General features: G+C 43.5%; 1 protein-coding gene across 3 annotated transcripts in view; it reads left to right on the top strand.

Moving 5' to 3' along the window:
* IGF1R (insulin like growth factor 1 receptor) overlaps window positions 1-20836 on the top strand; it is a 313961-nt gene that overhangs the window by 227101 nt on the left and 66024 nt on the right. For all 3 annotated transcript variants that reach the window (XM_003940530.4, XM_074400083.1, XM_010351229.3), the window contains one exon: window positions 15397-15709. In XM_003940530.4, the coding sequence (XP_003940579.3) occupies window positions 15397-15709 (313 nt within the window). The remainder of the gene's footprint in view (window positions 1-15396; window positions 15710-20836) is intronic.

Genomic DNA, 20836 nt, shown 5'->3' with positions numbered 1-20836 from the left:
TTTGTATTTTTAGTGGAGACAGGGTTTCACCGTACTGGTCAGACTGATCTGGAACTCCTGACCTCGTGATCTGCCTGCCTTGGCCTCCCAAAGTACTGGAATTACAGGCGTGAGCCACCGCACCTGGCCAAAAAATGCTTTCAATAGGCAGTTTCAGAATTGGAAATTGGAGGAGGGCGGTCCATTTCAACATTTCCAACAGTATTAAAGAAAATTTGTGGGTTGTTTATCAAAAAGGGTCATGTGCTTTAAAGATTGAGAGAGCTCTTCTTTTCGGGGAAGTAGGGGGCCTGGGGACGACGGAAGCCCTGGGCTCAGAGGCTGGGAACCTGGGTGTCTAACCCAGCTCTTGTGAGTGGTGTGGCTTTCATCGCTTTGGTTCTCTGGTCTTCACTTTATCTGCCAAATGGAGACATTTGACTGGATGTCATGTTCTTGGGTAACTTTCAGCTACAGAATTCGATGACTCCTTCCATTGGGCATTCACCTAATTTCAAAAATGCTCCCTGGCTGGGCCCTGCAGTGAAGGTGAAGCAGAACAGAGTGACATAGCCCAGTCTGGGAGTAGGGGGTGGGCCCTTCTTTTCCCCTCCCTTCTCAGGCCTTAGGTGAGAGCTCCTCTGGGTGAATGGGGAAACTGAGAAACCGTTCCCTTTTTCAGAGTGTTCCATTTAACAAGCATTGCAAAGCCTGGCTCCTGCTGCAGTGAACAAATGCTGACTTCAGCCTTTACCCTGGGTTTCAGGTCACAATGATTGTTTGCAAAACATGTTCTTTTTTTGTCACTTGCCAGTACTTGTTCTCTCTGTGAGTAAAACACAAACACATCCTCAGGGATGCTGCAGGAGGGCTTGCAGCTCTGGGGCTTCTGCACTCTGGCCTCCCCAGGCCCTCGGCTCCAGGGTGAGGATGCTCTGGGATCCCGGGAGACAGCAGTTGTTTTGATTCTTGGAATCTTAAGGAAGTTCCGACAAAGCTTATTTCTTTGAAGAAGATTAAAAAAAAAAAAAAAAAAAAAAAACCTCATTAACGTTTTCAGATCCTTGTTTTCAGATTGTTCAAGTCCAGAATGTTGGATAAGATTTTTGAATAAGAGATTTATGCTTGAGATTCTTTTTGGTTTCTTTCTTTTGTTTCTAAGTGACTGGAGAGTCACTTTGGGTTTTTACAGTGTTCAGGGAAAGGGTTAACAAGTTAATTTGGGAAGCACAGTCATGTGTTATACAAGTTGCTGTCTACTGATCCCTTTATTTAGCAAGTAAACTGTACACATTCCCGTGGTCTGCAAAGCATGTGGATGCATGGGCATCCACTGGAGCTTGCATGCAATTTGACTCCTTTATGTGTATGAACTTTTTTTTGCAAATGGCTTCAGTGTTCAGACCAAGGATGGATTGAAAGATCACCTATGTTCTGCACTGTAGAGCTACTTTGCTTGTTTTGATTTTAAAAAGTTATTCTAGGTGTAAATTCCTGCATCTTTCAAAGAAAATTCCTTCAATCCCTGAAAATCAGCTAATGTTTGGGAGGCAATTAAAAGATGAGAATGTGGGGTGGCGTGAAGGCTTCCCCAACAAAAAGAGATGAGAAGCCCACCGTATTTTGCAGCACTGGGCTGGAACTCTGTAAGCGTGATCTCCTTCAGTTCTGCCCGGAGTGGTCAGATAGTTTGCCGTGGCATAGGATGATGACCGGCCTTATACCCATGGTGTCTGAAGGAGAAGAGCCCTTGAATTTTCCAACCTACTTTTTAGTCATAGTAGGCTTTGTCATAATCAGCTTCATGTTTCAGCTTTCCTAGAACCGTAAGTGATGTTGGGTGGGCTGGCAGCAAAATAATTCACTTTATAGTTTGAATGATAGTCTGGAATGAACTGAATACTTAAAACCAGGAAATAATAGTAGATATTTAATTTAATAGTTCAGGAATCAAATAAGAATTTGCTCTCAGATGTTTCCTAATTAATTGGAAAAAGAGAAGGTTTCTGGAAGGCCATCTCCGTTAGGCATTTACAGTTGAAATTCATTCTTTCAACTAGCATTTTACTCATGGGATGCCTGTGTTCTTCATTTGAACCCAGTTTTACCTATCTACCCCCCAAAAAAACAAAAACTATTAAGAGTTTAAAAAAAGAGAGTCTTGAACTTTGAAATTTTTCATCCATGTTTTATAAAGTACGGGGTCAGAATTTTTCCCTAGTTGAAATTGAGGAAATGAGAGTTGCCATCATTATTGGATTTGTACTGTCAACATGAGATTTTAACACTTTTTTTTTTTTTTTGGTGTGTGTGTGTGATGGAGTCTCGAACTGTGACCCAGGCTGTAGTACAGTGGCGCAGTCTGGGCTTACTGCAATCTCCACCTCCTGGTTCAAACAATTCTCCTGCCTCAGCCTCCTGAATAGCTGGGACTGCAAGTGTGCGCCACCACACCCAGCTAATTTTTGTATTTTTAGTAGAGACTAGGTTTCACCATGTTGGCCTGGATGGTCTCTATCTCCTGACCTCATGATCTGCCCTCCTTGGCCTCTCAAATTGCTGAGATTACAGGCGTGAGCCACTGCACCTAGCTGATTTTAGCACTTTTAATGCATCCTGGCAAGGTTGGTATATTTTTATCAAGTGCACAGCCCGACTACCACCACCTCTACCACCCACAAAAATAAAAACTAAGCAAAATAAAATATGAGCCAACAGAATTCTGTGGGGATGGCAAGTGTTTTGTTTTTGTTTTTAGTGGTAATCTTTGCGAGAACATTCCAAAGATGATAGTTTTGCATTTGTATGTTTTTTTTTCCTGAGGCACTTTTGAGTCATCAGATAGATTAAATATAAATTCCATATATTTTTGAAGGTGGGAGTGTTCTGTGGTACAGTTCTTCAAAAAGCTGGTTCTCATAAGGCTTATGTGCTAATTCTGTTAGCCAGCATGTATGATTATCTGGGATACCCTGTTCCCCACTCCATCCTGGATTACAGAGTTAACTTTGAAAGTCTAGTTGGTCTTTGGTACTTTCTACACAGTGTAAAAGGTACTTTGTCTTCAGGAGACAGGGCCAGCAATCAGATTCGATGGTGGAAAAGAGTAGCATAGCATTTTAGCATTATGTATACTCTATCATAAATGCTTACAGGTCCAAAAGTATGCCATCTGGAAGTAACTAGATCAGAGGAGAGGTGACCAGAGAAGCTGGAAAGGTAAGAAGTAGACAAGTTTCAAGGTTCCTAATCTGTAGCTATTGCTGTCCATGCTTCTTGGCAGGTCTAATTATGCGGGGCAAAGGAGCGAGAGGGAGAATGAGAGACTGACTTACACATGAAGACATTTTATCACCAAGCCACCTGAAACAAAAATTTTAAAGGCACAATGCTGTGTTTAAAAAGCATATCCTTCTTTAAGAGCTAAATTTAAATATATAATACAAACTTAAGATCCAAGGATGAAAATGGACCCCAGGACACGAAGAGATGTTAATTTAAGAGGTAATGCAGATGGTCAAGAGATACGTGAAAAAGATAATCCAGCTTCATCAACAGCCACAGAATTGAAATGAGATACGTGTTTCTGCGTCTGACGTTAGGAAAGAAAGAATATTAGTAGGAGCCACTTTTTCAAAGATGTGCTACCGTTGCGGTTCTGTCAAAGAATATGCTGGGGCCTCTACAAGCTTTTTTAAAAAGAGACTTTCACAACTGATTGTGCAAAACTGTGAGGTCACCAAATAGATGTGCATCCTCCTAAGAAGGCAGCATTGGAGGAGCTGTTCTTGTTCATTTATTCAGCGCCTGTGAAGAGGCTTCTCTCATGCATATACACGTGTTTTTGTTTTATTTTATATATAATACATGCACAGGAACTTAGATTTGTACCTGCACATGTACATATACATGTGTGCAGGTAAAAATCTAAGTTCTGCAGATACTGCAGAAAAATCTACCTCCCCAGGTACCTCGTACATTTAGCACCGTTTCCTAGTAAATAGTTCTGCTGTTGTTGACAAAATTTTATCCAAAACATTGCATACTCTTCTGTAATTAGCAGTTTCCCTACAAGTGGCTGTCTTCAGATTAGTCATTTAAATTATGCTGACATAAATGATTATGTGTGTGGCAGGGGCTTTTGCATGGGTTGTTGAAACGTTGCACCTTTTGGACTAACAGTTTCTACCAAAACAGGCATTTGCAGATAGTGACATTTGCAGCTACAGCGGTGTAGCATTGAGCTTCTAAGGGTATGTGTAATACACAGCATGTCAGTGGTATTGATACCTTGGTCAACACCACTCAGCCATGTAATTGCCCAGAAGTGGGCCCTAACCCTCGTTTTAGGAGATGCAGCCAAAACCACAAAGCTGGAGGCCTTTCCCTCTGAGCTTGGCCTCCACTTGGTCGAAACAATCCCCAATTTGTCCCTACAGGACACAGGCCTGCCTTGTTAGGAAATCAGCAACATTTAGGAGCCCACAATACCTCGCATAACTCTGTGTACAGTAACAGAGAATGGAAATAGGGCTGTAAGCACGAGCAACCAGTCAAGTTATAAATATAGAATACTCCCTCAATTCCACTTCAGTTAGTCATGGAGGGACAGTGTGAGTTTCATAAACTTATAAGGAATATACAAACAGTTCCAAATTTAAAATAGCTTGAAGTAATTTTTAAGTGTGTGAAAAGAATATTTTTTCCACCCTGTTCATTTAAGCATCTGTGACAGGCAGTATTAAGTGATGGGTGTCTTTATGTACACATGCCTTTTGCCCACAGCACTGGGGAAGAATTGCAAAATAGTCGCCCATTCTGCAGTGATGTTTCTCTTCTTTTTTGTGAAAGACACCCCCCTACCCCCCCCCCACACACACACACACAAAAGGCCGGGTGCGGTGGCTCACGTCTGTAATCCCAGCACTTTGGGAGGCCAAGACAGGTGGATCACGAGGTCAGGAGATTGAGTCCATCCTGGCTAACACGGTGAAACCCCGTCTCTACTAAAAATACAAAAAATTAGCTGGATGTAGTGGCACACGCCTATAGTTCCAGCTACTTGGGAGACTGAGGCAGGAGAATTGCTTGAACCCAGGAGGCAGAGGTTGCAGTAAGCTGAGATCACATCACTGCACTCCAGCCTGGGCGAAAGAGTGAGACTCCATCTCAAAAGAAAAAAAGGATGGAGGGGGAGGATGTGGGTTGTGAAAGAAACACTGTATGTTTATGCGTGAAGAAACCCAGCCCATAATGACCTCTCCTCACCATGCCTACGTAGGGCCCATCCAGCCTGGACTCCACAGTGCGGTTCTTCACTGCCCTTGTCCTTGATTTTTTTGTTTGTTTGTTACCATTATAGCTTATCTGTCTTTCCCAAATTTGTAAATAGGCTTTGAATATGGGTTTAAAAGAAAGAATTTGGGGATGGTTTCAAAGTACACTAGAATATTTTTAAAAAGAATATTGTTTTATAAAAATACAGTCATAGTAAAAGAAGTGGAAGGTCAAATTCTCCTCCCAGCCCCTTCTTAATATTGGACTTTATTCCTTTGCTTTTCCCTTGCTATTATCTAAGGAGGTTTTCTGTGATACAGCATCCAGTTTCTCTGCCAGGCATTTCTGTGAAGATGAAGCTCATTCCTTTATTTTATTCTCCATTATCAGAGCAGGTGTCCTGCTGACTCAGAGCAGAGGGGAGGCACACGGGGGTGAACATTCCCTGACAGATTGGATATCTCTCTTTTTCCCTGGTACCAAAGAATGACTCAATTTAGTCAGTTTGATAGAGTTATCAAATTCTTTTTCCTTTAGAATGATTCTAGAATGCAAATAGAGTCCGAGGTCCAAATGAGCCTCTCTCCACCAACCTGTGACCAATGTACCTATGGTTTTATCACTACACATGAATAGAAAGGTTTGCAGGGCTCGTCTTCCCATGATGTGAATGATAAAAGTCAAAATTTATGAATGAAAATGAAAAGGAATGGAAGTACTGATATATGCCACACCAGAGATCAATCTTGAGAACATTGCCTATGCTAAGTAAAAGCAGCCAGTCACAGAAGACACTACCTGTTGTCTGATTCCATTCATGTGAAATGTTCAGAATAGGCAAATCTATAGAGACAGAAGGTACCATAGTGATTGCCTAGGGAAAGTGGGGTGGGAAGCATGGCTTATGGGTGTCGGGTTCTTTGGGGTGATGAAAATATTCTAAGATTAATTGTGGTGGTGTTTTACAACTCTGTGAATATACTAAAAGCTACCAAATTGTACACTCTAAATGGGTGAATTATAGGGTATGTGAATTATATCTCAGTAAAGCTGTTGTAAAAAATGTGTGAAGGAAGGGGAGAAGTCATGTGACCTCTACCATCCCAACAGCCCAGCTGGAGGACGATTCCTGAGCCGCCTGCTGCTTCTCAGCCTTTCTGTTAATTCTGTGCATTGACGGCTTCTTTTTCTTTACCCTTACTAATTAGCTCTCAAAACCTCTATTTAATAATGATGCTATTTATAGCTTTCCTCCTTCTGGTTTCTTGCTTGCCCCTTTTGTGGTATGTGTTTGTTTTTCTTTATTCTCAATACTCTGCCCAGTGGCGCATGTTGGTTCCGGCGACTTTAATGATCCAATGGGCGCTGTCAGGCGATTATTTCTTTTGCTCATTAATTAAATGTTCACAGATACATTCAGCAGCCAAACCTTGTGGCATGCCTTCTGTCCCAGACAGTAAGAATCTGCTTGGAACGTGGATATTTCTGTGAGTCTTGATTATATGTACCACCAAGGGTATGGTGTAGAACTAAGTTTTTTCTTCTCCACAGCAGACTTTTTGTTCTTTAATTTCACAAACTTGGCACAGCCTGTAAGACATTGTAGTGGTACTTTAGACAGTTTTCCCTTGATGCCCATGGGGGATTCATTCTGGGACTTCCCACAGATACCAGAATACACAGGTTTATCAGCAAAGGTCACTGCTCCATTGCAACAACGGAAGTGGAAGCTCCTCTCATCAGAGGCAGTTACTGCAGCATGTTCTATAGGGCCAATATAACTCTATATAAATGACTGCTTTCAGGAGACAGAACAACAAGACCCAGGAAGACTCAGTGACCCACAGAGCCAGTTCCACCCAAATAAGTCTTACTAATGAGGTTAGATAATGAGAGTTCGTTTTCTTCATCAATTTATGTAGCTCAGCAAGACTGAAAACTCTGCTTGCAGATTTTTGCAGGAAAAAAAAAGTCCTTGAGGATTCCATTTGCTGGAACTCAATAAATAAAGAAGGCTTAGTGGTTACATGTTATCTCTCGAGCTTCACCTGGATGCCTGACCCTTTTCCAGAGTGTCATGTTTCCTGGGTTTTGTCCTTCAGACTAGGTGGTACACCTCTTAGTGTGGCGGAGAAAAGGGTGCTGTCTTTCTTCCTGATGGATGCATGCTCAAAAGGAAGGGTAGCATGAGGTAAACTCCCACAGCCCCTTCCATTTGTTTGTTTATTTAGAGATAGAGTCTCACTCTGTTGCCCTGGCTGGAGTGCAACAGCGTGATCTTGGCTCACTGCCACCTCTACCTCCCAGGTTCAAGCATTTCTCCTCCCTCGGCCTCCTGAGTAGCTGGGACTGCAGGCGCATACCACCACACCCAGCTAATTTTTGTATTTTTAGTAGAAACAAAGTGTCACCATGTTGACCAGGCTGGTCTCAAACTCCTGACCTCAGGTGATCCACCTCCCTCAGTCTCCCAAAGTGCTGGGATTACAAGCATGAGCCACTATGCCCGACCACCCCTTCGTTTTAGACAATAGAAACATGCTGTGACCACATACCACCATAAACATTGTGGGGGAAGAGGCTGCAGTCAGCAGTCAGGAGGATCTGGGTTTGAAGCCCCGGTTTGCAATTTAACAGCTGTGTGCCCTTGGTGCCACTATTTGGTCATCTGCAAATGAGGATAATGATACTGCCCCCTTGTGATCATTAGGGGGATTAAATTAAATGCAGAAATATATGTAAGATGCTTAATGTGTTGCAGGGCATATGGAATATACTTAGTATTAACTGTATGTTAATACAAAGCCCTGTATTCAGAATCTCCAGTATAAATTACATTTATATAATAGGCATTTAAATAGTTTCCGTGACCAAGAATATCTAGGAATTTCAGATCACTAGAAGCTCAGAATGAGCGAGCTATGTTGGATGATATTCTTTTTTTTTTTTCTTTTGAGACTGAGTTTTGCTCTTCTCGCCCAGGCTGGAGAGCAATGGCACAGTCTCAGTTTACTGTAACCTCCCCTCCCGGGTTCAAGTGATTCTCCTGCCTCAGCCTTCCCAGTAGCTGGGATTACAGGTGCCTGCCACCACACCCGGCTAATTTTATATTTTTAGTAGAGACAGGGTTTCTCCATGGGCCACCAGCTCCCTGGAAAAGCAGCAGGGCACACAGGCTTCCTAAGCAGCTCCCTGAGGGAGGGGGTCTTTTTATTGTCACTCTGGTTAGTTTGAAGACCAGAAGGCAGCAGGGACCAACCCTTGGCTGAAAACTCTTTGCCTTAAGGCTCTGGGTACCATGTTCATGAGACTCTGGATAATTCCACAAATACATTATTATCATTATCTAGACTTGGCGACAGAGAAGGGTGAAACATGAGTCTGGGAATTCACAGATGAATATACTGTAATCTGCTTAAGCACATTTCTTTTAAAGGAATGGGGTATTCTAAAGGAGTGAAGACTCTGGTGGGGGCTGCCAAGCCCCTGTGAACGGTGGTAGCCTTGGCTACAGTGTATGCTGGGATCTGTCCTGGTCCCCCCGGGCATCCTCAGACCTCCCCCTCATCCCACCCACAGCAGATGTATCTGCTGACCACACCCCAGGACATTTGCTGCTCAGGTTGCGCCTGATTGATTCCATACAAACCACACACCAGGCATTTCCGTTTGGATGTATATGCAGAAACAGCACATCCCAGCTAATCTTTCCGTACCCCTCAAAATAAAAGTTCCGTACCCTTCCACGTGCTCCTGGATGTATCTTGAATCTACCCTGCTTTTTTTCATCTGTGCTGCTGTCCTCTTGATCCGGGCCACTGTGGCTAAAATGCACATCTCATGATGTGCCTCCCACTTCAGATAGTCCTTTTCCTCTTAAGAGTCCTCCAAACTCCTATTTCTGGATTAAAAGGCTGTTTTGGGCTCTCCCTGCCTCAAGGTGCACCATCTTTCCTCCCAGTCTCCCCACCCCTCTGTCCCCAGCGTTTCCATCCTTCAGTCATGCCAAGGTTTTGTTACCTTTGCTTCTCTTGGCCCACACTCTCTGTCAGCTCTGCCAACATCCCTGTGCACCTGCTAGCTCCTACTCACTTTTCCAGCTTTGGCCTGGAAGTCCCTTCCCCTGTCAAGCAGCTCTGATACGTCCTTTGCTTGCTACTAGCTCATATTCCCACTGCTTGTCCTCAGGCTGTGAGCCCTGGGAAGGCTGGGCTCAGTCCCTGAACCTGCCACGTCTACAGGGCGTAACCTACCTGAGGCCTGACTGGCAAAATTAGAAGAAGCGTCTGTCATTCCTTCAGCTGGGCTAAGTCCTCTTTGGAGAAGAATGCCCACAGCCTGGGTGCACTGCTCGAACTGGGGGAGGACCCTGCATGTCAGTTGACTTAGAGCCTCTCACTTGCCTTTCCCTCCTCTCCCTCTCCTTCTCCTCCCTATGTTGTCTGATGGTCAGTTCCTCTCGTGGCAAGGCAAGAGAATCATAAAATCTCTCTGGACCATGTGTGTCTCTCTGATGCACTTTGGAGGTTGAAGCTCATTTTCATGAAGTTATGAGCAGTTGACCTCCTGTGTAAGGATGCGTGGCTGCTTAGTATGGAACAGTGGTGTGTCACCTAGGGCAACCCAGAAATAGCTGAGATGGCTGTAAATTCTTCTGTATTTTGATTCAGAAGCTTTTCGTTATTTGAACAGCCACAGAATAAGTTCTTTCCTTTAGAAATTCTCTAGGATAAAATGGTTTGCGTTGTAAAATGCTGTGGGGCCAAGTGGCCCCTCTTTCATGTTTTGTTCCTTGTGAAGAGGTTGAGTCTTCTGTCTTTTCTTCTAGTGGTGCACTTTATTATCATGTGCTTTTTTTGAGAGAGAGAGTTTCACTCTTGCTGCCCAGGCTGGAGTACAATGGTGCGATCTTGGCTCACTGCAACTTCTGCCTCCCAGGTTCAAATGACTCTCCTGCCTCAGCCTTCCAGGTAGCTGGGATTACAGGCATGCGCCACCATGCTTGGCTAATTTTTGTATTTTTAGTAGAGATGGGGTTTCACCATGTTTGCCAGGCTGGTCTTGAACTCCTGATCTCAGGTGATCCACCTGCCTCAGTCTCCCAAAGTGCTGGAATTACAGGCATCAGCCACTGTGCCTGGTATATGGTATGCTTTCAAAAATGGTTTCTCAGAGCTAATGATGATTTTTAAAACTCTGGCAAGAACAAAAACAAATGGTTTTTCAAAAAACTCTAGAAATAATACATACAAGGACTCTGGAGGAGAGTGTTAAAGGCTGGTATGTGTGACTCTTAATCTCTTATTCTCTACCTCCAAGGAAGAAAAAAATGAAGAGAAGGAGCTTTTAAATGCAGTGCCTGATTTTTACGTGATTGCGACCCTGAACCAGTTCTTTCAGTGGTGGATGTGGGATGTGTTGTTAGCTTTTCCAACAGTTTATATGGGTCTTTGTTTTTATTGCTGGTCATTGTAAGAATTCCAAGGAATAGAAAGATCTCACTGGTAAAATCAATTTGCGCTTTCCTCTGTATATTTGCTAGTTTATGGCAGCTTCTATTTTCCTCCTATTTTTAAAAGTTGAAGTGCCTTTAATTGCCCTCAGTGTGTTTATTCATGGAGCCAGAGAAGACGGTCCTTTCCTTTCGCCCACAGCGCTTTACTGGAAATTTGGTACTAGATGAAATTCCCTGTCTTGGCGCTCACGTGGAGCAGCCATTCATCTGCTGGCGAGACACTCTGCCCGGGGCTTTTCAAGAGGTCCCTTAATGGTCCTGAACACTAATAATATTTATATACATTGAGATGAGACAAAATTTACAGCAGGCTTCTGGCGCAGGCTCCAGGACTCTCTGATCCCATACTTGCTCGTGTTCTCTCCCACTTGCCTCCTAGAATCCTCTCAGGTTCTGCTTCAGTGAGGGGAGCACGGTGTCCATCTCTGGAGTAGCGCCTTTTTTTTTTTTTTTTTTTTTTTTTTTTGAGACAGAGTCTCCCTTTCGCCAGGTGCTAGGCTGAAGTGCAGTGGCGGGATCTTGGCTCACTGCAACATCCACCTCCCGGTTTCAAGCAGTTCTACATCAGTATCCCGAGTAGCTGGGACTAAAAGCACACACCACCACGCCCAGCTAATTTTTGTCTTTTAGTAGAGAAGCAGTTTCACTATGTTGGTCAGGGTGGTCTCCGTCTCTTGACCTCATGATCCGCCCACCTCAGCCTCCCAAAGTGCTGGGATTACAGACGTGAGCCACCACACCTAGCTTGTTCTTTTCAGTGTTCTTGAGTTTTTACTACTGCATTAATAACTACTTGATCTTAATGTCTATTACACATCATTTTATGTAATATTTTCTTTAAATTGTCAGGAAAAGGGATTCTGCAAGTAGATGTTGGCCCCCACAGTTAGTCTCTGACGATGATGGTAAGATTCTCAATCAGTATTGCCTTCCTCTGATGACAAAGCATGGTGATGGTGATGTTTGCAGAGCAGCCTGTGAGGACTCCAGTGCTCTGAAATGGGTGTATGCTTAGTACTGCTGGCACATGCCTGATAAGCAGTAATGTGAGCATTGGTTTTATTGAACCTTGCAGATCTATTACACAACGTGAATTTTGTGGGGAAAATAGGCTGTGAGTCTGCTGTCTTCCAGCCTGGTCCCTCTCTCCTTTCAGCCCTGCCCTCTCTGATCATCGTGCCCCCTGCACTGCTGCCAGGTGACCTTTCTGATATGAAAATCTGGCCATGTTGCTCTCTTGCTTAAAACCTTTCATGGTTCCCTGTTATCCACAGTTGGTAAAACCCTCTCAGACTGGCCTTCAGTGCTCTGTCAGCAGTGGTCCCTGGCCATCTTCATTAATACCCAGTCCCTGCACCCATAGTAACACCGTTGCTTTCACAAGCATTGACATGTGATTCCACCTGCAGTGTTTTTATTCCTCCCTTGCTCATCTTTCGACTTCCAGCTCCACAAAACCTTCCCGGCACCCAGAGGCCTGGGAAACACCAGGCTGCTCCACTCCCTCCTGGAGTTACTTGTTGTGTTGTCCGTTCCTTGGGGACAGGATTGTTACTGATCCAGCATGCATCTGTCTGGCACACAGGTGCAGCACACCTTAAATAGTTGCTCAATGGATAAAGGAAGAACACATGGAATTATATTGTTACCAGTTTAAAAACATGAAATTGGGATGCCCAATTTCAGTGTTGCTTCAGATCTTAGATTTTGAAGTAACCTCTGTAATGGATAGATTTGAAATTACTGCTGTCTTCAAGTGAGTGTTTGATGATTGTGTGTGTGTATGTGTGTGTGTGTGTGTGTTTACAGCAGATATGCTAGGTTTGTAAATTCAGATTTTATTCTTTTTAAGAAAGTCACCTTGGTAGACAGCATATATATCCCAACATTTTAGGAACTGATAAAATGCATACTTTTTTCGGTGTGATCAGAGATGGGTAACTCCTTGTTACTTGTGGGTTAGAATAGTTTTTGGAAATAGCCTGGAGTCATTGAGAGCCAATCCTTATCAACAAAATGGCATAAACTGACAGGAAGGGTTTTCTTCTTTACTTTATAGATAGCTCTGAAGCTGTATCTCAGGGATTAGTTCAGTTTCATATATGAATAGTAGTAATTGAAAGAAGATGAAAGTATATTTCTCTCACATCTGAAGAAGTCTAGAGTAAGCGGTCCAGGGTTAGCCTAGCGGCCCCACTCTTGCAAGAGACTAAGCTCCTTTGACCTTGCTTCACCATTCTTGATGTTTCACCTCATGGTCCGAGGTTGATACTTGAGTTCTAAACATTAACTAGTGCCTTTCAGCCAACAAGGAGGAGGTGGCCACATCCTCTGGGTTCTCAGTAGTCTTCCAGGAAGTTCTAGTCACAAAGTTTGTTTATATTTCACTGGCCAGAATTGAAGTCATTAAGACTACTTCTAGCTACAAGGAAGGCAGGGAGATGTAGTCTGTAGCTGGATGGTGATATTCCCAACTAAAAATTACTGAAAAGGACAAGAAGAATAAATAATGGAAGGCAACCTGTTGTTTCTGTCAAAGGATGACTTCAAAAGAGAACGTTGCAAAATTATTTTGAGCTTGACAGTATCATGACAGTTTTCTTCGGAGGTGACACTATTCATTGACATGTCCAAGTTCTGATATCTGTTTTCAAGTTCACCTTTTTGCAGTGAAATAGGAACTCTTGGAGGCAACTAGTGGGTATGTAAACTGGTACAAACTTTCTGCAGGGCAGTTTATCTCAATAACATTAATTCTGGAGATTGATCCTAAGAGATATTAAGGGTACTCATGAAGATTGCTTTGCTGATTGCAATAATAAAAAGTTGGGGTAAAGAAAATACATTTTAGTTGGGGACAGGTGTAACTTATGATATGTACTACAATGGGATGTGGTACTGCTGTTAAAGGTTTGTGGAACTCACAATCTTTGATGCCAAAAAAAAGCTTTCAGAATGGCTTATCCTTTTTATAGATACTTGTATTTATATGTCCATGCACAAACATAGGAAAGGACCAGGGGGTCCACATGAAGATATTAATAAAGGGGTCCCTTGTGGGTAGGTGGACTTAACATGTTCTTTATATTCTCTTTACTTGTTTGTGATCTCTGATTTTTTTCATCATGTATTTTTGTTACAAGAAAACAAATTCTAGAATCTCTACTCAGTACTGCATGTCGGAGTAAAAAACATACGCATTTAAATAATTTTGTATTGTTTTCCAATTCAGGGATAAAGTAGGAAATGTATAATGCAAACCAGATTTCATATTTTGTTGATTTATGTTTTATTTACAAGTAAGACTAACAGCCCACAGAGTGTAATCATGGCAGCACTGTTAATGGAGATTGATGCCAGCTCATCCATTTGGGATGTGCACTGTGGATCTGTGCTTATTAGACACTGATTTAACTTTAGCGCACAGACAGGCTTAGTGGAGATGGCTTCTAATATCCTGTCGTGCCACAGGCTGAGAGATACTGCTCACCCACCTGTCAGAGGCATTGAAACTGGAGCAACTCCATCTTGAATAGGAGCTAGGTAAAATGAGGCTGAATTTCCAGACGGTTAAGGCACTGTAAGTCACAAGATGAGATTAAAGATCAGCACAAAAAACATAAAGCCCTTGCTGATCAAACAGTTGCAGTAAAGAAGCCCGCTCAAACCCACCAAAACTGAGATGCTGACAAGACTGACCTGTGGTCGTTCTCACTGCTACATTCCTCCCAGCACCACGACAGTTTACAGATGCCATAGCATTGTCAGGCAGTTATCCTTTATGGTCTTAAAAGGTGAGGCATGAATAATCCACCCCTTATCTAGCATATCATCAAGAAATAACCATAAAAACCGTCGGGCTGCTCTGTCTATGGAGTAGCCATTCTTTTTTTCTTTACTTTCCTAATAAACTTGCTTTCACTTTACGGACTCACCCTGAATTATTCTTGTGTGAGATCCAAGAACCCTCTCTTGGGGTCTGCATCAGGACCCCTTTCCTGTAACACACCCATGTTCTTGGACTTGAGAATGCCCCTCAGACATGGTGACTTCTTGGTCATCTAACAGCTTAGACTATCATGGCTTATTTGGAGCAAAACCTTTGATAACATCTAAGCTGACAGAAATTTTCCTAAAGTCATTTTGAATGGTATGATCTTTAGTATAATCATTTTCAAAGTAAGCATTTCTGCACTCTGAGACTTTCAAAGAGTTTTCAGTAAGGAACCTATTTGAAATGCCAAGTGAGCAGAGCACAATGCCTTTTAAATTACTGATAAACCGTAGGGTTCCTGCAGGGCTTCCTTCCACTGGTCACCCATGCCTGGACCATCCTTCAGATGCGGGTATCATCTCCCCCATTTTACAAATGAGAAGAGAGAGGATCCAGATCACGGAAGCTAGTGGTTTATCCCGGGCCAAACACGGAGTTCCTAGGAGAGACGGGACTTCGAATATGTCAACGCTCTGCAGGTTTCTGTGGGATGGCCGGCAGCGGTGGGAGAGATGATTTCGTAGCGTGCTGACAGTAGCAGTGAATGACCCCAAAGGGTGCTGGTCGGGCCCAGAGAAGGACGGTGCCGCCCCTGCCTGCTCTCACCTCCGTCTCCCCTCTGTCTCCACAGTGTGTCCGAGTGCGTGTGGGAAGCGGGCGTGCACCGACAACAACGAGTGCTGTCACCCCGAGTGCCTGGGCAGCTGCAGCGCGCCTGACAACGACACGGCCTGTGTGGCTTGCCTCCACTACTACCATGCCGGTATCTGCGTGCCCGCCTGCCCGCCCAACACCTACAGGTTTGAGGGCTGGCGCTGTGTGGACCGTCAGTTCTGTGCCAGCATCGTCAGCTCCGAGAACTCGGAGAACAACAAGTTTGTGATCCATGACGGCGAGTGCATGCAGGACTGCCCCTCGGGCTTCATCCGCGACACCACCCACAGGTCAGTGGCGCCACAGGGTCCCTACCTGTCCTCCCGCTCCCTGCCCACCACCCTAGCATGGAAAGGGAGACTCACATCTGTAATCCCAGCATTTTGGGAGGCCAAGGGTGGCAGATCACAAGGTCAGGAGTTCGAGACCAGCCTGGCCAGCATGGTGAAACCCTGTCTCTACTAAAAATGCAGAAAATTAGCCAGGTGTGGCCGTGCACACCTGAAATCCCAGCTACTCTGGAGGCTGAGACAGGAGAATTGCTTGCACCCAGCAGGTGGAGGTTGCAGTGAGCAGAGATCTCGCCACTACACGCCAGCCTGGGCAACAGAGTGAGACTCTGCCTCAAAAAAAAAAAAAAAGAAAAGAAAAAAAGAAAGGTAGACTCTGTCGGTTGTTTCATCTGGGTGCAGCCATCAGGAAGTTAACTGAGATAGGTCCATTTGAGAGGGCTGGCTTACCTTAAATGTTTGGTGAGATTCTAGGAACAATTGGCATGGCTTACCACCCCCCGCACCAGTTTGTTTTATATTCTGTTTTAAGTGCATACTGCCTGGTCATTGGAAATTAAGTATTTGCTTGCTGGTTTCCATACCCAGAGTTCATGGTCTCTCTGGGTACTTGCCAAGCTGCTGTCTAAGAGAGAGGGGACTGCAGTTTTAGATTTTCCTAGTCTGGGTGCTGCTAGCTGGGTGAGACTTCAGAAATGCAAGAGAAAAGACAGGCCAAGCCCCCACCACCATCCTTGAGACCAGCAAGCAGACCTAAAACATCTTAGTGCAAGAGCTAGCAGCAGCTCAGAGGAAGCAGTAGCTAAAACAAGCGGCATTTTCCATCAGCACTTCCTTCCTCTTACCCCTTCTACCGTGACCCCCCTCCCTCATTACTTATCATGTCCTTCATTTTCCTTCCCAAACTTTGAGACTTCACTTCACTTTGAGACACATAAGGAAGCAAACAAGTTCCTTATGGGTGGGCGTAGTAGTTCACACCTGTAATCCCAGCACTTTGGGAGGCTGAGGTGGGTGGATTACCTGAGGTCAGAGTTTGAGACCACCCTGGCCAACATGGTGAAACCCCATCTCTACTAAAAATACAAAATTTAGCTGAGCAAGGTGGTGGGTGCCCATAATCCCAACTACTCGGGAGGCTGAGGCAAGAGAATTGCTTGAGCCCCGGAGGCGGAAGTTGCAGGAGCCAAGATCGCACCATTTCACTTCAACCTGGGTCACAGAGCAAGACTCCATCTCAAAAAACGAATAAAAAGTTTCTTAAACAAATGGCACCCCTTTTGTACCTGTCAGCTGGACGTCTACAAATTTGTCATTGGTTTATGCTTTTGAAAATAAGATGTCAGCATTGTTTAAAAATGTAGGGACTATAACTCTGAAAATAAAAGAAGCTTGGAGATTTGGGGTTGCTGTTCCCTATCCTGGAGCAGAGTAAAGAACTTTTAGAGCTCATGCCTGTAATCCCAGCACTGTGGGAGGCCGAGGTGGGAAGATCCCTTGAGCCCATGGGTTCAAGACCAGCCTGGGGAGCATGCAAACCCCATCTGTACAAAAGATTTTAAAAATTAGCTGGGCGTGACCTAATAGTCTCAGCTACTCAGGAGTTGGAAGTGGGAGGATCACCTGAGCCCTTGAAGTTGAGTCCGAATTGAGCCAAAACAGGCAAGAGAGACCCTGTCTCAAAAACAAAAAAACACTTGAGTTCTGTTGTGGTGAACTAAATGCCTCCTTCATAATTAGCACCAGGGGGCCTGTCTTTCTGAGTCTTCCAAAATCTATTCTACAAATACAAAAATATTATTAGGAAAGTAAATGTTAATTTTAAATACAATTTTTGCTGCAGTTTATAACTACATTGAGCAAGTGTTTATAAAGGGGATTCTTTTTCTGGTGTATTAGTTGGAGATGCAGCTGCTACTGTAGGCTTACCTTCAAATCAAAGAGAATACATTCTTTTATAGTAGTAGATGTAGAGCAGCTTTCTGCCTCTTATAATTTGTATAGCCATTAGAATAGTAACGAAGAAAAAAATTACTCTGAATACTTTGAAATGATAAATGGGCCAAGGACATCAGTGAGCTGTAGAGTATTCATATTGGGTCCAAAATCAGTCTACAACATTGTCCTCACATTTTGCTGTCAGCTTTCCAGTGTAAAAGGGCTTTTACTGGCACACATCTCGGGCCCAGGGGCAGTGCCTGCAACCAAGTTGAGGCTCAGCCACTATTTGGACGTCACTTTTCTCCTTGGGGTAGGGTTAGGGGAGTGGTAGCTTGTCCATGAACTCAGTGTGTTATTATCTTTGTTTTGTGAATACATTTTCTTATGATATTTGTAGGCCTTCAGTCATTCTGCAGCTACCAGAGCTGTGGCAAAGTGGGAATGCCATTCATGTGACAATGTTTCTTCCGCTGTGGTGCGCCCTCAGAGAACTGAGCCATTATTTTCCCTCTCCATTTTTACAGTCCAAAACTATACACCTACCTTTTTTTGTTTAAAAGTAAAACACCGTAAAGCATAATAAATTCCCTTCTCTCAGCCTTTGAGGCTTATTTAACAGTTATTTTAAAATATTTATTTTTTTCATCTTGTTTATACCTTCTCTATACTAGCATGGATTTGAGGAAGCTTAATCTGTAAACATGTTATCAGAACACGTCCTTAGAAAGACATTCAAGTGCTTTATGAGTCCTAGACTTTTTACCAAAGACGATTGGTTCAGTTTGCTTTTTCTTTTCTTTTTTAGTGACAGGGTCTGGCTGTGTTGCCCAGGCTAGAGTGCAGTGGCACGATCATAGCTCACTGCAGCCTCAAACTTCTGGGCTCAAGTGATCCTCCCATATCAGCCTCTCAAAGTGCTGGGATTACAATGTGAACCACCCTACTCAGCTGCAGTTTTTTCTGTTTGAGTGAAAGATGGAGAGAAACTAAACATACACTTATGTTACAACCCAGCAGTTGTAACCCTGGATATTTATTCCAGAGAAATGAGATTTATGTTCACACAAAAACATGTACACCATTGTCTATAGCAACTCTATTTGTAATAATACCAAACTGGAAACCATTCAGATGTCCCATGAGAGGTAATTGGTTAAACAAACTGTAGGACACCCACACCGTGGAATATTATTACTCAGCAATAAAAAGGAACAAACCATTGAAGTACACTACTTGGATGGATCTCAAGGACATTATGCTCTGTGAACAAAACAACCTCAAAAGATTCCATACTATATAATTCCGTTTATGCAACACCCTCAAAATGACAGACTACTGCCAGGTGCAGTGGCTCATGCCTGTAATCCCAACACTCTGGGAGGCTGACATGAGTGGATTACCTGAGGTCAGGAGTTTGAGACCAGCCTGGCCAACACGATGAAACCCCATCTCTACTAAAAATATAAAGTTTGGCCAGGCATGGTGGCTCACACCTATAATCTCAGCATTTTGGGAGTCTGAGGCAGGCAGATTGCTTTAGGTCGGGAGGCCAACATGGCAAAACCCCATCTCTACTAAAAATACAAAAATTAATAGGATGTGCTGATGGGTGCCTATAGTCACAGCTACTCAGGAGGCTGAAGCAGGAGAATCACTTGAACCCTGGAGGGTGGAGGATGCCATGAGCCAAGATGGTGCCCAGTGCACTCCAGCCTGGGTGACAGAGCAAGACTCTTGTCTCAAAATAAATAAATAAATAAATAAATAGAAAAAGAAAAAGAAAAGGAAAAAGAAATACAAGAATTAGTCAAGCATGGTGGCGGGAACCTGTAATTCCCACTACTCCAGAGGCTGAGGCAGGAGAATCACTTGAACCCTGGTGGGTGGAAGATGCAGTGAGCCAAGATGGTGCCACTGCACTCCAGCCTGGGTGACAGAGCAAGACTCTTGTCTCAAAAACAAAAGCAAAAACAAAAATTAGTCGGGCATGGTGGTGGGAACCTGTAGTTCCCACTACTACAAAGGCTGAGGCAGGAGAATCACTTGAACCCAAGGGGTGGAGTGAGACCCTGTCTCAAAAAAAAGAAAGAGAGAAAATGACAGATTACAGAAATGGAGAACAGATTAGTGATTGCCAGATGTTAGGGACACTGGGGACTGGATTGGTGGGGGGCAGTGATTATGAAGAGGTGTTGTCAGGGAGAGCTTTGTCGTGATGGAATAGTTCTGTATCTTGATTGTATTTGTGATTACACAAATCTACACAAGTGATCAGTGACACAGTGCAACATACGCACGCACACACACACAGGCACGCAGTGTTAATTTCCAGGTTTGATACTGCATTATCATTGTGTAAGGTGTAGTAACCATTGGAGGAAATTCGGTGAAGGCTATGTGGGACCTTTCTGTAACTTTGTAAATCTTTGCAGCTTTTTGTGACTCTATAGTTATTTAAAAATAAGATGTATTTTAAAGGGAGAGTGGGGGTTTATAGGGTATGTAGGTAAATTAGAAACAACAGGAGACCAAGTAAAAAATTGCTGAAGGAAGCCCAGACCCAGCCTAGAGATGACAATGTTGACTGTGATGGTAGAGAAAGGAGGGCTGTCCCCGTCTGTGGGTGGTTCCAGTCCCTGCGGGCCCTTTGGAAGCAATGACCCCCACTCTCCTCAACACACGATAGGAAAATATCAGAGAAGTTTTGTTTACCTATTAGCTTTTAAACAAAACAGAACCCTACATCTTCGTCTTAGATACAAAATAACATTCATGGGTAGAGGGAAGGGAAATTAATATAAAGAGCTATACCTCACACTGTTTTTCTTGAATGTTTTTACTTCTCTTCATGAAATTTAAGAGATGATTTAAGAGCAATAATGTACATATAATGGCTCCACAACTTACCATCCTAATACGCATTGCATAAGGTCATGTCATTTGTCTCGTTTGGAAATTGATCCAACTTTCTGACCCTTGTTCTATATATAACTACAGATGCCAAAGGTTCAGCTGCTGGGTTAGCATTTTGTCTGCTACTTCCTAAATACTGGTAGGTAAGCAGGGAAAGTGCCAGTCTTACTTGTCCCTGACTCTTGGTGGTTTGTGGCATGTTCAGGATAGCATTTGAAACAAGAGCTCATTACAAAGTAATGGAAATCCCTTGCTTTTATTGTGTATGCAGCG

The sequence above is a fragment of the Saimiri boliviensis genome, chromosome 5 (genome assembly GCF_048565385.1).
Source record: "Saimiri boliviensis isolate mSaiBol1 chromosome 5, mSaiBol1.pri, whole genome shotgun sequence".
In the NCBI taxonomy this organism is placed as follows: Eukaryota; Metazoa; Chordata; class Mammalia; order Primates; family Cebidae; genus Saimiri; species Saimiri boliviensis.
This window is presented reverse-complemented; position numbering and strand designations above follow the sequence as displayed.